Source organism: Triplophysa rosa, linkage group LG15 (genome assembly GCF_024868665.1).
Source record: "Triplophysa rosa linkage group LG15, Trosa_1v2, whole genome shotgun sequence".
Classification (NCBI taxonomy): Eukaryota; Metazoa; Chordata; class Actinopteri; order Cypriniformes; family Nemacheilidae; genus Triplophysa; species Triplophysa rosa.
Window position 1 is genome coordinate 24,558,612 of NC_079904.1, and position 16,026 is coordinate 24,574,637.

The 16,026-nt window shown below is 41.4% G+C and overlaps 1 protein-coding gene across 19 annotated transcripts in view; it reads left to right on the top strand.

Annotated features, from left to right (window-relative positions):
- The window catches only part of ptprk (protein tyrosine phosphatase receptor type K), a 142,491-nt gene that overhangs the window by 44,074 nt on the left and 82,391 nt on the right, over positions 1–16,026 (top strand). For all 19 annotated transcript variants that reach the window (XM_057352086.1, XM_057352087.1, XM_057352094.1 and 16 more), the window contains 2 exons: positions 1,116–1,238; positions 9,031–9,302. In XM_057352086.1, the coding sequence (XP_057208069.1) occupies positions 1,116–1,238; positions 9,031–9,302 (395 nt within the window). The remainder of the gene's footprint in view (positions 1–1,115; positions 1,239–9,030; positions 9,303–16,026) is intronic.

The window sequence follows — 16,026 nt, forward strand, 5'->3', positions numbered from 1 at the left end:
CACACACACACACACACACACACACACACACACACACACACACACACACACACACACACATGTTGATTTATTTCTATGATCAGTGTGCACAAATGATGTTGTGTAAAAGTGTTTTTCTCACTTGAAGCATAAGTGCGTAAAGATGATATGATAGCAGAATGCTTCTAAAAATAACAAGATGACATATTTCAATATTTCTCATTTTATCTGACTGCTCCTTTGACGTCATGAAGAGATCGAGACCGCATGCTCTCCGGTGACATTAGCCAATCAGAATCAAGTGTGTTCAGGCCTGAGACTTCATGAAAACACTCTTTTAATATTATAACCAATGATTTTCAACATATCTAATAATAGTATAATTTACTCTTTAAAACAACATTGTGTTTATTCTTCTTAGATTTGAAATGACATTTTTCGTGGCTCTGCATGCTTCAACTCATAGAAAACCAGAGCATGTGAGCGGATCTGAGCGGTGAGAATTTCCGCCCCCCGCTCCACCGCTCAAAGTCGCACCAGACCGCTCCGCTCACCTGCAATTTCATCCCGCTCCGGTGAAATCGCTCCACACTCGCTCAACTTAAAAATTCCTTAGCATGCCTAACACCTGCCGTTTTCAACCGAAGCCTTACCCCTCGTTTACACCGCACGCATCTGCGGCACGTTACGGCTCCGACGCGGCTACCGGAACTGATCGCGGTCATTCTAGTCTATGCTTGTGTTTACACCGGATGCGCCGCGGCTCTCCGCGCCTCTCATGTGTGTGTTTCCTATGAGGTCATGAGTCACATGATTTAAATAAAGCAGCTGGTTGGTGATTTTAGTGGTGTATTTTAATGATCATCCTGAGTCAAACACGCTCTGGACGGTTAATGTGTTACAGCGCCTGACACCACGTCAGATAAGAGAGTTCATGACATCATGAGGAAACACAGCAGTGTGCTGTTCTCGCATTATAAATCACACGCACACGCTTCTATCATATCATCTATCTTCTATCATTGCTTCCTAATGAAGTTTTTTGAGCAAGTGTTTGTTTGTTTGAGTGCTCGCTATAACTCATCTGCTGGGTGTTTGTCAGTGTGACTAAATGGTTCTTTGTGTGTTTGTTTCAGGGGGCTGCGGCTTTGATGACGGACCTGCACAATGTGATTACCAGCAGGATCCTTACGATGATTTCGACTGGACTCACGTGAGCGCTCCAGAAGTGCCCTTCCTGCCCTCAGATCTGCCTCAGGGTGAGTCATGTGCAGACTGAACTGAAGCTGTCGGCCGGCTTTAAACACAAAGGGTCTTATTGTGTCAGCAGAGAACACCCATCTCTTGCTCTCTCTGAAAACTCTTCTGATGGGGTGTAAAAATTTACATGACAAAACCCATGCAGTGCTGAAGGGAAAAGAGGACCGTCGTTCGGCACACAGTTATGCTTTTAAATGTGTTGAAAGACGAGGTGAATGTGATGGGCAGAGTGAAGCGTTACGACCTTCACCGCCGCTCACCTCTCCTGCGTTTAATCGCTGCCTTTCACACGGGAGAAATTCAAGCATTTCACTCTCTGCTTCATCCCATAATTAATAAGATATTAAGTTATTAATGAAGGTGGGAGAACAGAGAAGGTCAGACAGACACACCTTCATTAGAAGAGGACCTGAAGGAGAACGTGACCACATTGTCAGGTCATTGTGATAATATCTGGACAAACACATTTGAACAAATGAAGTGAACACAAACACAATGATGTCACCTGTGTGTGTGTGTGTGTGTGTGTGTGTGTGTGTGTGTGTGTGTGTGTGTGTGTGTGTGTGTGTGTGTGTAAATTTGTGTATCTGTATTTGTGTGTTTGTATGCACCTGAGTTTGTCTATCTGCTTGTGTGTCTGTGACCGTGTGTGCTCTGTGTTCATGTTTGTATATCCCGGTGGGGACCTAAACCTGAACGCACACCAACACATGGGGACTCGTGTCACCGTGGGGACCAAAATTGAGGTCCTCATGGGCACAAAAGCTTATAAATTGTACAGAACAATATTTTTTTAAATCTAAAAATGCAAAAAGTGTTCTATGATCTTTAGGTTTAGGGATAGGGTTAGGGATAGGGGATAGAATATACAGTTTGTACAGTATAAAAACATTACGCCTATGGACTGTCCCCACGGAGATAATAAACCAGACGTGTGTGTGTGTGTGTGTGTGTGTGTGTTCATGTTTGTATATCCCGGTGGGGACCTAAACCTGAATGCACACCAACACATGGGGACTCGTGTCACCGTGGGGACCAAAATTGAGGTCCTCATGGGCAAAAAAGCTAATAAATTGTACAGAACAATATTTTTTTTAAATCTAAAAATGCAAAAAGTGTTCTATGATCTTTAGGTTTAGGGATAGGGTTAGGGATAGGGGATAGAATATACAGTTTGTACAGTATAAAAACATTACGCCTATGGACTGTCCCCACGGAGATAGTAAACCAGACGTGTGTGTGTGTGTGTGTGTGTGTGTGTGTGTATTTGTGCGTTTGTATGCACCTGAGTTTGTCTATCTGCTTGTGTGTGTGTATTTCCTCTCCAGCTTTTGAAATCAGAGCATAAAAGAAAAGCACAAAGCACTGTGACATCATCACACTCTGCTGTGACATGTACACAGGTTTTCATGAGATTCATGACACTTTATTTTGTGGCTGTGTGCAGTCAGAAGAGAATGTGCGGTTTTGTGTTTTTTAGCTGATGGATGTCAAACATTCATGTGATTTAGTGTGTGATGCGGCCGCTTGTCCAGCAGAAGTGTTTGTTGTGAAGCAGGGCTGCAGAAGTCTGCTTCATATCATCTTGATTTCACACACACATGGATGTGTTTCTGTGTGCCGTGAGTGGACGTGTCACCTCGGAAGGTTTCGTGTGTAAACACACATCTTCACTCTCTCTCTGAAGAACACCAGGTGTGTGCCGAGGTTTGTTTGATGGTGTGTGTCGGTGTATGAAGGTTATTGCAGTTCACACAAACTTCATTGTGTAAGTGAGAAAGAGTCAAACCCACATCATTCCAGCACAGGGAGGAGATCTTCTCAAATGAGCCAAGAAGATATTTCAAACACATTCCAATAAAATTACTTTTTCCATACTGTATAATACAGTAACACTGTCTTAATGTGTGCATTTACACAACCATACAATCAAACACCTGACTGACAGTAGAAATGTCACAGTATAGCGGTGGTGACAAGAATCATTCATAAGAACTGTGATGAATGATTCATTTGACAAGCATTTGCAGCGGGGCTGCGTACAAATAGTGCAAATATGCATACGAACAAAAAGAAAGAGAATTATAGTAATAAAATAAAGTGTGATGTATGTAGTGCAACTTAAAGTGGTTTATACCATGGTCCGTTTGAATACTGGATTCTGATTGGCTGGAAGGTGTGCATTAAAACCCTTTAATGCACGGGTAGCTCCAGTCAGTTTGATTACATTTAAAATGAACCCAATAATATTATATAATATATATATAATAATTAACAAAATAACCCTCATTTTCACCTGTTTGATCTAAAGTGACACTGTAAACATCAATAAAAGATTGAATTTGGCAAATAACCATGGTATAAACGGGATAATCCACAGCTAGCCATGCGTTAAAGGATTTTAATCCTCCGCTTCGCGTCAGGTGATTCTTGGCCTCCACGTCGTGCATTAAAACCCTTTAACGCACGGCTAGCTGTGGATTATCTCTTACTTATAATATATGTGAATATATAAAATCAGAAATAGATTATAGTTTAAACAAAGATTTACAAAAGCAAAATATAGATGTAAGTAGCAGATTAAAGGGCTATAATAACATAATGTTATGTAGATATATTGGAAATATCATGTCAGGGCAGATTGATTGTTTTCTCTTGTGTTGTGACAGGCAGACACATATTGTGCAGCTCTCTCTCTCTCTCTCTCTCTCTCTTTGTATTTTTAGTGTGATTCACTAACGAAAAATAATATAATAATAATAACAAAAATTAGAAAAGATGAAGCTGAATTCGACTGATTGCATTATTTATTATATGAGCATAACAAATAGCTCCATTTTTAAACATTTCAAAAGTCATGTTATTTTATTGTGCATTCCAATTAATATCAATGTGCAGTTCAACTGAAGTATCAGACTGCAATAACTGCAGTTAGGTTGTTTTGATTAAGTAATAATAACTAAACAATAAATAATAACAAATAAAACACTTAACTAACACAATAAAACACAACAAAAACATGATAAAAACTGTGTTATCTGTTTTGGCAAATAAACACTTGATTTATTTCATGTCATTATAATATTGGTCACAATAATCGTTATAAAAACGGCATACTTATTGAGTGACCAGCGTTTGTGATACCAGTGTGTTTGTGTGACACATATCTTTGTTCATGCGTTTGTGTGACGTGTGTTCATGTGACTTGTGTGTTTGTGTGACACATGTTGTGTGATGTGTGTTTGTGATAGCAGTGTGTTGTGTGAGTGATTTGGGTTTGTGTGATGTGTGTTCATGCGTTTGTGTGATGTGTGTTCATGTGACTTGTGTGTTTGTGTGACACATGTTGTGTGATGTGTGTTTGTGATAGCAGTGTGTTGTGTGAGTGATTTGGGTTTGTGTGATGTGTGTTCATGCGTTTGTGTGATGTGTGTTCATGTGACTTGTGTGTTTGTGTGACACATGTTGTGTGATGTGTGTTTGTGATAGCAGTGTGTTGTGTGAGTGATTTGGGTTTGTGTGATGTGTGTTCATGCGTTTGTGTGATGTGTGTTCATGTGACTTGTGTGTTTGTGTGACACATGTTGTGTGATGTGTGTTTGTGATAGCAGTGTGTTGTGTGAGTGATTTGGGTTTGTGTGATGTGTGTTCATGCGTTTGTGTGATGTGTGTTCATGTGACTTGTGTGTTTGTGTGACACATGTTGTGTGATGTGTGTTTGTGATAGCAGTGTGTTGTGTGAGTGATTTGGGTTTGTGTGATGTGTGTTCATGCGTTTGTGTGATGTGTGTTCATGTGACTTGTGTGTTTGTGTGACACATGTTGTGTGATGTGTGTTTGTGATAGCAGTGTGTTGTGTGAGTGATTTGGGTTTGTGTGATGTGTGTTCATGCGTTTGTGTGATGTGTGTTCATGTGACTTGTGTGTTTGTGTGACACATGTTGTGTGATGTGTGTTTGTGATAGCAGTGTGTTGTGTGAGTGATTTGGGTTTGTGTGATGTGTGTTCATGCGTTTGTGTGATGTGTGTTCATGTGACTTGTGTGTTTGTGTGACACATGTTGTGTGATGTGTGTTTGTGATAGCAGTGTGTTGTGTGAGTGATTTGGGTTTGTGTGATGTGTGTTCATGCGTTTGTGTGATGTGTGTTCATGTGACTTGTGTGTTTGTGTGACACATGTTGTGTGATGTGTGTTTGTGATAGCAGTGTGTTGTGTGAGTGATTTGGGTTTGTGTGATGTGTGTTCATGCGTTTGTGTGATGTGTGTTCATGTGACTTGTGTGTTTGTGTGACACATGTTGTGTGATGTGTGTTTGTGATAGCAGTGTGTTGTGTGAGTGATTTGGGTTTGTGTGATGTGTGTTCATGCGTTTGTGTGATGTGTGTTCATGTGACTTGTGTGTTTGTGTGACACATGTTGTGTGATGTGTGTTTGTGATAGCAGTGTGTTGTGTGAGTGATTTGGGTTTGTGTGATGTGTGTTCATGCGTTTGTGTGATGTGTGTTCATGTGACTTGTGTGTTTGTGTGACACATGTTGTGTGATGTGTGTTTGTGATAGCAGTGTGTTGTGTGAGTGATTTGGGTTTGTGTGATGTGTGTTCATGCGTTTGTGTGATGTGTGTTCATGTGACTTGTGTGTTTGTGTGACACATGTTGTGTGATGTGTGTTTGTGATAGCAGTGTGTTGTGTGAGTGATTTGGGTTTGTGTGATGTGTGTTCATGCGTTTGTGTGATGTGTGTTCATGTGACTTGTGTGTTTGTGTGACACATGTTGTGTGATGTGTGTTTGTGATAGCAGTGTGTTGTGTGAGTGATTTGGGTTTGTGTGATGTGTGTTCATGCGTTTGTGTGATGTGTGTTCATGTGACTTGTGTGTTTGTGTGACACATGTTGTGTGATGTGTGTTTGTGATAGAAGTGTGTTGTGTGAGTGATTTGGGTTTGTGTGATGTGTGTTTGAAGAGGATTGTGAAGGTCCAGGAGTGTTTCAGTGCAGTTTTCCGCTCTACATCTCCTGAGCTGTGTTTGCCTGACAAAAGACTCAAAGAGACGTTTCTCCTCTCAATGTGGGTCACAGCAGAGCCATGTGTGTGTGTGACGTGTTGTTGAGCATCAGTGTTACGTGTTTGTCTTTCATTTCTTGTGTCGGTGACAGTGGCGGATGTTAATACGGCTCTCGACTTCTCACGGATGGGCACTGCTGGAGAAAGACACATGATAGATTCCACACGGATGAAGACAGATGGATGAATGTGGAGGTGAAGGGTTTGAGGGTTTGAACAGCAGATGAGCTCCGGGACAGACCGGCCCTTCATCTCTTCACTGCCAAAAAACCAACAACCCATTTCACTCTTTCACATCCCAGAAACAATGAATGTCGATAGCAGATCTGCTGAGATTCCAGTTATGACTGCAGCTTGTCTCATAACCAGATTTCTCTTGTGATGGTTTTGAAGGCGCTCGTACAAACTCACTTTCATTAACATTTACACTTTGAGTGTTTGAAATGCCACATACACACATATGATTTTATATTTGTCTGGATAATCAGTTCACAGACTGAAACTACATGTGAATGTTCATTCCTTTAAAAAACTGTTCAGCAATCAGAGGTCATTCACATACCGAGTCTTAAAGGCACAGTAACACAAACATGTTGATTCTTTGAGAAATGAAAGAGTGTTTAAAGGTGTTTTCTGACGGCTCTGCGTGTGTCAGCATGTGTGGTTTTGGCAGACGTGTGTATGAAGAACATGATTTCAGCACACACACTCATTTCTCCTCCTCGCTCTGTTTCCCTCCCTTACTAAATACAAAATGGGGTCAACTCATACACTTTTGTTTATCACATTTGACCTGAGGTCCAGTTAAAATCTTACTCAGTTCAACATACAGCTGAGGAAAGAATGAAGGGGTTTAAGTCAAATGCTTTTTGTGAACCAGTGACAACATTTCTCCCAAATTCCACAAAATATTGCAGCAAAAAATAAAACGGGAGAAAATAACAAAACAGATGCAGTGTTTGAATCGATGTTGAATACTGTAAAGAAAGCAAGTAAAGATTTGTATGATCAGTTCAAACATGCATATGATGCTATAAGGCAGATTAGTTGTTTTTGACCGTCACGTCACTGAGGTTTGTTTCTCTTGTAATTCAACACACACAATACAAGACTAATCTTTCTCTGGCTGTTTCAATTGTCTTATGATGATTTCTCAGCGTCTGTTGACTCGTGCGATGAGGACGGCTTGTTCATTTCATTGTCTGATCGTGATCAGATTGACGTGAATGCTCGTGTGTTCATGAATTCATCTGTCAGTCAGTTTTCAGCTTTAATTCACGTGTGTGTATACAGCACTCTTCCTGATTATAGTTGTGTGTGTGATATGAAAGAATACAATCAAGTGTAAAAACATTAAAGAGCATTAGAATGACACGGCTGTACTTGACAAAAGTGGTTATGAGAAATGCTAAAGTAAACGGGCTCAATCCTTCAGTGTCTGATCAAACCCCACAGTGTGAACATATGTTGTATGTGTTGGTGTGAGCTGTTCTTCTGACAAAACCAAACAAGAGAATGTAAATGCAGTGGAGGAAAAGCAGATGTGACTGCAGCCAGTGAAGAAGATGTAAATGTTGTTCTTGACGGGTGTTTGCTTCCAGAGGAGGTGAGCGGACGGAAGAAACTGAACACCTCTCATCAATGTGTCTCATCTCTTTCACATGCAGTAGCTGTTCTCCTCATTGATATTAAATGAGTTTGTTCCAGTGAAATATTAGGCAGTCCGTTATGACACCGTGATGCTGTCCAATCACTGCTGTGTCCTGAGATGGGGCGGGACTGCCTGTTTATATGACCAATAGAAGATGGAGGGAATGTTATGGAAATTGACCTTAATGACCCTTTCTCTTTAAAGCGCCACAACTCAGAAAATTTGTGTAGTTTTTATCACTTGGCGCAGATTACAAACTAAAGACACATTTAAAAAGCAGTAATAAATCTCACATGGTAACAGCAGGACATTGTGTGTGTGTGTGTGTGTGTGTGTGCGTGTGTGCGTGTGTGTGTTGGTTTGGACGAATGGTGATGAAGTCTGTCCTCTTCACCATCTGACGTCTGTCCTCTGGGCGTTTTTTCAATCCCGTGTTTAAAGAACTGGAAACAGATCCTCAACGTCCCGTCCAACTCCTCCTGACAGCTTGAAACCCTTTCTGCAAAAGAGAGATGATGATTTCATTCAAACCTCTTCCTAACTTGTATGTGCTTGTACCTGGTTTTAAATCAATGTTTGGGTTTTGTTTGTTTTTGTATTTTTTGAAAACTCAAAATGTGTGAAAGCTATGGGGCTCTGTATCAAAACCTAGTGAGCTACACAATGTTGCCATTCAAAGAGAAAAAAATGAGAATTCTTTCCTCGTTTATAATATTCACCCATGTCGTGTCAAACCCGTATGAGTTTCTTTCTTCTGCAGAACACAAAAGAAGATATTTTGAAGATTGTCGATGATCAAACAACACCGAACCTCATCGCCTTCCACTGTAGGAGCACAAAACCACTGAAACATTTCTCAAAATATCTTCTTTTGTGTTCTGCTAAAGTCGCATGCAGATTTACAACCACATTAGAGAGAATAAATGATGCGAGAATTGAGATTTTTGCCCGAACTATCATCACTTTAAGTCACTATAGGTGTACGCTGTATGTGAACGATGTGAATCGGGTTGGATGAGTGACGGGTGTGTCTGGGCTTTGTTTAACCTCCGTCTGGTGTTTGTTTTCTCTCCAGGCTCATATATGATGGTGGACACATCTCAACACGATTACGGAGAAAAGGCTCGTCTGCAGCTGCCCATCATGAAGGAGAACGACACGCACTGCATTGATTTCAACTATCTGCTGCACTGTCCCGACGGCTCCAGCCCGGGAACCCTCAATGTCCTGGTGAAGGTTAATAAAGGGCCGCTGGCCAACCCCATCTGGAACATCTCTTCATGCGCAGGCAAGGACTGGAAGAAGGCAGAGCTTGCTGTCAGCACCTTTTGGCCCAATGAGTATCAGGTATGCAAACTGTGTGCACCCAATCAAATGCTGTTGTGTGTCAGAGATCAGGCAGAAATCATCTGTTGGATTTAAAAACCGTCATCTGTCTTGAGAGTATTGAAGAAAAACTACAGTATGTTCAATACGTGAGTCTGGCGTCAGTGAAGGTCATGTGACTCGTGTGATAAACTCCGCCTTTGAGGTGAGACGGTGAGATCACATGTGACCTGATGGAGGAAAGGCAGCTTGTGTTGCACATCATCTGATGTCAGCTGGTTCTTCTCTTCTTGTGGAATTCAGTGTGCCGCTGACACTTCTCCACTCGGTATCCCTGCTGTCATCATTAACTTCAACAACCCTCACAGTCCTCCTGACTGAATCTTGATGTAGTCAATGAATGTGGGCGTGTCTCTGTCACATGTCATCTGACTGGGTGTGTGTGTGTCAGTGTGAAGACCAGACATCCACACGTGAGGAAAACTCTTTATAAATGCATTTGTTGAAGATGTGTAAATGCAGACAGGTTGTGTGATGGTTTGGTTTAGGGCAGTGGTTCTCAACCCAGCTGACTTCTAAGGGGGCCTCAAGATGACTAAAATTAGACAAAATCAGCATTGAAATACCAATATATTTCTTGTTATTTGGCCACTTTTATAATGAATAAACGTTTTAGTTAATGACTAGCTATAAAATTTGTTTTTTTTTTGAGTTTTTGTGAGTGGGAGGGGGGCCTTTGAATTTTGTTGAATTCAATGGGGAGGACTTGGGGTCAAAAAGGTTAAGAAATCCCTGGTTTAGGGCTAGAGTGGTGGTTACAATATGCAGTTTGTACAGTATAAACATCATTGTGACCCCATAAAACATGAAAATCTAACGTGTGTGTATGATGTGACTGTGTGTGATTGAATACTGAAAGCCCCTGTCTGTGTTCAGACTAATTGTGAGTCCTGTGTGCTCTCTCTCTCTGTGTGAATATTAAACGGCCAGTGTGGTTTTTCATGCAGATTTGTGTTCATGTTCAGAATGCAGTAGCTCATTTATAGTAGAGGATTGAAGTGATGCAGTGATATGAATAATCAGTCAGTGTTTATTCTGATTTTCAGGGTGTTATTAGTGTGTAAATAGTTTTCAGTTGTGTTAGTTTCTTTGGTTCTCATCTTTGATGAGTTGTTGTGATGTAATATTTCAGGTGGTTTCATGGTATAAAGTCTTCCAGCCACTGAAGTCCTGTGAGATGTGATCCGTGCAATGAGTGCAGACATGTGCGCACGCGCGCGCGTCTTCTGCATGTTTTCTCTTGTCGTCTTTAATTAGTGGCTGATGACTCACATCACTTGTCTTCTCTCGGTGCGAGTGTGAGACCTGAAGAACTCCTGAGGGAGACTCGCTCACACTTCTCATCTCTGATCTTTAGTCACCGCGTCAAACAGACTCCATTCATGAGCTGGACACCTGCCTGCTCTTTCCTTCAATTATTCAAACTCACAGCGTCAGAAAGCATGCCAGCCCGGCCAGCGGATCGTTTGAGGATGACGTCGCTGGTGTTTGCCGGCACTCGCTGTCATGGATGTTGTCAAACGGAATGGGTTAATGTGCTGGATATGTTCCTCTGGTGGTCTTTCAGTTCTCATGAATCATCAAACTGGCTTCAAGGAAGTTTGTTGTTCTTTCTTTTGCGCCGGATAACGTTTGCAGTTGTGTGAGAGAACACAAACGTGTCATCAGGTTAAGACCGTCTCACACCCCAGCAGACGGCATCACGGGGGCGTGTCCAGAGGTGTGAGGGGTTGATTTACTGAACAGCAGCTGTTCAATGTGTCTGTGTTTGATTTACAGAAACTCTGGAGACATCACACATGTTTAAGCGGAAGATTTAACCCCTCTACCCTGAAACAACAAAGAAGACAGAATTTTTGAGCAGCTGTTGTCCATTAAACAAACGGAATGTGGATTTTAGTTAGTTTGAAATAAAGCAGCACATTCAAGTGTCCCTGTGACTTTACTATATTCTGTACCGGGAGTGTGAAGTAAGTTCATGTCATTTTTGTGCCTGTTTATGCAAAAGTACATTTTGTACATCAGTATCTTAACTCGTACAGAAGCATCATCTTTAGGACGTTCTGCATACACCTGATCTTATCAAATCCTTCACGTGATCCTCTGAAACGTCAATAACACATTGTGTGTCGTGCAGCAGATGATGGAAGTCATTGAGTCTCAGACTGATCATTCTTTCTGGAGAGATGAGAGATCCGTCATGAAGCTGAGCTGCTGTGAAACTGTATTAAAGCACTCGGGCGGCTGATCTCCATAAACTCATATTCCTATCAGAGAGAGAGAGAGACAGAGACCTGAGCTTGATAAATCTTCTGCTTGAGAAGCAGGAATATATTCTCTCTAATGGGCTGTCGTTACACTGGAGTCTTGGCACACGGGGGGCTGAGACGGAGGAAAAACATTTTGGCACACGGTTCTCCCAATGATGAAGGACGTCTCGCACTTCGCTCGCTGACAGAACCGCTCACCACCCCCAGAATAAAGACCGAAACAAAACCTCAGTCCCACACGTCAGGTGCTGGCATTTTCTCATTGTTATCTCATTGTTTACTCAGAGCTGTGCTAATGATCAGCACACTGAATGCTAATGTAACACCAGGACTCACAGCCCTTAAACTTAACAACACCTTAGCATCACTCTGTCAGCTGTACAGACATGCTCGTGAGACCTTCACAACTGCATAGCAACACCCTGACAATCTCTCGTGATGAACATCTCCTGATGCTCTGGTGATGTTCTCCTGACGCTCTGGTGATGTTCTCCTGACGCTCTGGTGATGTTCTCCTGATGCTCTCGTGACGTTCTCCTGACGCTCTGGTGACGTTCTCCTGACGCTCTCCTAATTTTCTCTTGATGCTCTCCTGATGCTCTGGTGATGTTCTCCTGATGCTCACGTGATGTTCTCCTGACGCTCTGGTGATGTTCTCCTGACGCTCTCCTGAGGTTCTCCTGATGCTCACGTGATGTTTTCCTGACGCTCTCCTGATGTTCTCCTGACGCTCTTGTGATGCTCTCCTGATGCTCACGTGATGTTTTCTTGACGCTCTGGTGATGTTCTCCTGACGCTCTCCTAATGTTCTCCTGACACTCTCGTGATGTTCTCATGACGCTCTCCTAATGTTCTCCTGACACTCTCCTAATGTTCTCCTGACGCTCTCCTAATGTTCTCCTGACACTCTCGTGATGTTCTCATGACACTCTGGTGATGTTCTCCTGACACTCTCATGATGTTCTCCTGACGCTCTCCTAATTTTGTCTTGATGTTCTCCTGACGCTCTGGTGATGTTCTCCTGACGCTCTGGTGATGTTCTCCTGACGCTCTGGTGATGTTCTCCTGACGCTCTCCTAATGTTCTCCTGACACTCTCGTGATGTTCTCATGACGCTCTCCTAATGTTCTCCTGACACTCTCGTGATGTTCTCCTGACACTCTGGTGATGTTCTCCTGACACTCTCATGATGTTCTCCTGACACTCTCGTGATGTTCTCCTGATGCGCATGTGATGTTCTCCTGACACTCTGGTGATGTTCTCCTGACACTCTGGTGATGTTCTCCTGACACTCTGGTGATGTTCTCCTGATGCTCTCGTGATGTTCTCCTGACACTCTCATGCTGTCTCCTGACGCTCTCCTAATGTTCTCCTGACACTCTCGTGATGTTCTCATGACGCTCTCCTAATGTTCTCCTGACACTCTGGTGATGTTCTCCTGATGTTCTCCTGATGCTCTCGTGATGTTCTCCTGACGCTCTCCTAATGTTCTCCTGACACTCTCGTGATGTTCTCATGACGCTCTCCTGATGTTCTCATGACGCTCTCCTGATGTTTTCATGACGCTCTCATGATGTTCTCCTGACGCTTTCATGATTTTCTTATGACGCTCTCGTGATGTTCTCCTGACTTTCTCTCATGATGTTCTGATGATGTTCTTGTGATGTTATCCTGATGTTCTTGTGACGCTCTCGTGATGTAATGATGATCTTCTCGTGATGTCTCATTATGTGATGCTCTCCTGACTGTGGAACTCATCAGAGCCGTCTGTCAGTCAACTGATCTTCAACACTCGCTTCTCTCTTTCCTGAAATATAACAAAAAAAAAATTTTTTTCTCTCAGTCCGAGAGTTTCTGTCAGTGTTTGTGTGCATGTGTTGTGTGTGCACGTTGTGGACTGTGCAGCCGTAAGTGATATTGATTGTGGTACACACGGGGCTTCAGATGTGATCAATGTTTCATAATTTAATGCTCTGAAGAGTCATTTATGTGTTCAATAGAATCATGACTGATGACTGTGTGTATGCTTGTGTGTGTGTGTGTAATGGATGTTTGATGTGATGCCGCTGACACACAAACACACACTGTATGATGTTTTTGCTCATTAAAGTCATCAGTTTATTGAAAAATAAGATTGCAGTGTTTGTGACGTGTGTGTTTGAGTGCAGAAACCGCACTGTTTAGACGCATCTCGTGTGTGGGTTTTTTTTTAGTGATAGTTGGGGAAGTAGTGTCAGGTGGTGTGTGTGTGTGTGTGTGTGTGTGTGTGTGTGTGTGTGTGTGTGTGTGTAATTGTGTATTATTTTGATGACATTCTGATTGACAGCAAAGCTAGAGGCTTCCTCCTAAAGACCGATCTCCTATCAACAAGACACGCACACACACACATGTGCCAGATCTGCCAGTAATATTTTAGAGGCTGAATGATATATAGTTTTGTCTCTTGAAAATGAGTCAAAATAGCTAAAGATAAAAAAAAGTTTAATCCTTATAAATAAAGTTGTTTATATGTCATGATTGCTTTAAAATAAAATAATTAAAATGTTGTCATTCATTGACTATGTTATTTAAGTAAACATATATTATATTATGTTGTTATGTTAAATGTCGTAAATGTAAATAAAACAATGAAATAAAATATTCTGCAGTCAGGGATGTATTTGATATACACACTGTAATACACAGGAGATAAACATATATAATATAATCCCCTCAGAATGAAACCCATTTGAACTCAAATTCATTTCAGAAACACAGCTGTGAATTGTTCATTTTTGGCATCTCTGTATTGTATCATAAATGCTGTTGGGATGAGGTTATGTGTCCAGTAGGTTCTGGCAGTATTAGCACATCACAGATTCTTATTCCAAATAGACTGAGAAAGAGAAGCAAACTAGAAGATAAACCGATTCGGTGTTTCTCTTGTGCAGGTCTCATCTCAATATGTCACTGCAGCATTTTTATATCGCTATTGCACACATCATACTTGATGCTTGTGTTATACAATATATACATACACTATAATCTGTGGAACCTGCTTCATTTAAATGTTTTCTTTCTAATTCTTGTAATATTATCAGTATTAACACTGTCAATGCATTCATGATTGTGATGTTGTTTTTACAATGATTTTGTTCAGTTCTGTGTCAGTCAAAACTAACGTAAGAAGAACACACACATAGAAGGATGGTCTCTGTTCTTAAAGGGATACTTCACCCAAAAATGAAAATTCTGTGATGTAAAAAATACATTCTTCAAAATGTCTTCTTTTGTGTATTTTTTCCGACTATGGGAGTCAATGGGGGCAAGATATGTCTGGTTATAAGCATTCTTCCAAATATCTTTCTATGTGTTCATCAGAACAAAGACATTTATACAGATTTGGAACAACTGGAAGGTGAGTAAATGATGACAGAATTTTCATTTTTGGGTGAAGTGTCCCTTTAAGTTTTCCTGTAGCTGCTGGGTTTTATCCCACTGTACAGAAATGTTGCTTTATCAACAGAAGTACTGTACAACACAATCCTGTAGTATTAACTCGAGCAGAGAGAGAGAGAGAGAGAGAGAGAGAGAGAGAGAGAGAGGGCACTTGTGAGGATTTACATGCTAATCGTCTCATAAGCATTAGTGAGCAAGTGCAGTCTTGAGATTTGCTTTGGAAATGTCAGAGTGTTTTATGAGAGATGACTTTAAAAGGCTTGGATGCTCAGCTAAAAGAAAATCACTATCAGTATTCAGTGAGGCGGGTCACAGATGGTCACGGCTCTAATTGAAATGACTTGTGGAGGCGTGGATCGGCCTCTGATGACCCCCGGTCACGTTCAGATTTCAGGCTCAGCGTTCAGAGGGCTGATCTCTAATATCAACACAGAAGTACAACATTAAAGGATTATTCATTCAGAAAGTGCTGTGAAAACACCAGACCTTCATAAACACGACTCGCCACGCTTCACTTTAAATGATAGAAACCTAAGACCGTTTCAGTGACGTGTTTATACCGTGTGAAAGCTCACCGCGTGTCTGTTTGTTTCAAAAGCTGAAATGAGCAACTGTTTGTGAGAATATCTCTTATGAGTATTAGGATTATAACAATCAGATTTAGTGCTAAATTTAATATGAACAGAGACTGAAAAGTCAAACAGAAGCACATTTATTTCATGTGATATTGTTGAGAGATGCAGTTTAGTTACAGAGCTTGTGTGTTTAATATGAATATCAGTGTGTGTACATGTGTTTCAACTAATGGACTTACTGACGTCTGGTGTGTAACAAACTAATACAACTCATGCATACACTGTTTACTGTCATTATGTACTTTAATCTCTCTCTCTCGCTCTCTCTCTCTCTCTCTCTCTCTCTCTCTCTCTCTCTCTCTCTGTGTCTCTCTCTCTCTCTCTCTCTCTCTCTCTCTCTCT